This window comes from Amphimedon queenslandica, unplaced genomic scaffold, assembly GCF_000090795.2.
Source record: "Amphimedon queenslandica unplaced genomic scaffold, v1.1 AMPQUscaffold_10273, whole genome shotgun sequence".
In the NCBI taxonomy this organism is placed as follows: Eukaryota; Metazoa; Porifera; class Demospongiae; order Haplosclerida; family Niphatidae; genus Amphimedon; species Amphimedon queenslandica.
The window spans coordinates 1,811-3,137 of NW_003549456.1; the positions used below are offsets into that span (position 1 = coordinate 1,811).

A 1,327-nucleotide genomic window follows, 5' to 3' on the forward strand; every position below is an offset into this window, starting at 1 on the left:
TGTGTGATTTTTGTAAGAAAGGTCATAAGAGAAATAAGAAAGAAGCCAATCACAAGTTGATTGACCTAGAAACAAAGGAATCTGTAGAATTGCCTGCTATTAAGCATGAGGCAGTTTACTGTGCACGACATTTAGACCAAAAACTGACATACTATTGCAACGATTGCAATAAACTGGTCTGTCCAGTTTGTCTTAACGTTAAGCATAAAAGTCACAATTACAATGATTACCTTGATGAAGGTGATACAGCACGTAAAGCATTAAAGGAAAGTATTGCTAGTTGTGATGGAGTCATTCCTCCAGTCACTGAAGCTATTGCTAATGGAGAGAAAATGCTAGAGCAGATAGCAACACATAAAGAAGAAGTAAGGCAGGAAATCAAGGAAACGTTTGAAGAGCTTAAAGCTGCTTTAGATAAGAGATGCAATGATCTACTAATGGAGACAGAAGAGATTGCTAACGCTAAGAAAAATTCTGTTGAGAAGCAGTTGGATGGGTTTCGTAAACTTGTAAAACAGGTTTCTCATGGTCGTCATCTTGCATCATCAGTGAGTGAGCGTACTGATCCAGGTGAAGTTCTGAGTGTTAAGAAGCTAATCACCAATCAACTAGAGGAATGCATTGAAGAGTATAAGAAACTACCTCTAGAAATAGAAGACAAAGGAGCCATTTTAACATGTCTAGATATGCTTTCTTTAAGTAAAGAGATCAAGGAGTTTGGAAGTGTAGATATAGCTGCATACTCCATTGATAGTGGGTTAGCTATTCCATTGGCAACAGTAAGGAAAGAAAGGAAATTCAAAGTGGCTCTACCAGCAGGCATTGATAAAGCAGCAAGCTATTTGAAGGGTTCCTTTATCAAAAGTGATGGAAGTAAAGAGGAGGGTAGAGTTGTTATAGTTAATGATAACAACACAGCCATTGTATCATGCACACCTCAAAGTATTGGTGGATATGAACTATCAGTGACTATAAGAGGTCACCATATTAAAGGTAGTCCTTATCAACTGTCAGTAAAAGCATCAAGAGACTATACCACACTAACTAACGAGAGATCCTTTGATGTGGGGAATGGTACCGATGGTGTTGCTGTTCATACTAATGGTGAAGTATTTGCTAGTAGTGATGGGTTTGTTCAGGTATTTAGTGAGGATGGTGCTGCAGTAAGAAGGATTGGATCTAAAGGTAATGGTAATGGACAGTTTGATTGTCCTTGGGGTTTATTGCTGGTAGGAGACAGGCTCTATGTGTCTGATGCTAATCTTCATCATGTGCAGTATTTCTTAGCTACTACTGGTCAATATATTGGTCAGTTTGGTAGTAATGG

At 38.4% G+C, this 1,327-nt stretch overlaps 1 protein-coding gene across 1 annotated transcript in view; it reads left to right on the forward strand.

Moving 5' to 3' along the window:
* The window catches only part of LOC105315433 (E3 ubiquitin-protein ligase TRIM71-like), a 2,711-nt gene that overhangs the window by 378 nt on the left and 1,006 nt on the right, over positions 1–1,327 (forward strand). The window contains exon 2 of the mRNA XM_020006194.1: positions 22–1,308. Within this exon, the coding sequence (XP_019861753.1) occupies positions 22–1,308 (1,287 nt within the window). The remainder of the gene's footprint in view (positions 1–21; positions 1,309–1,327) is intronic.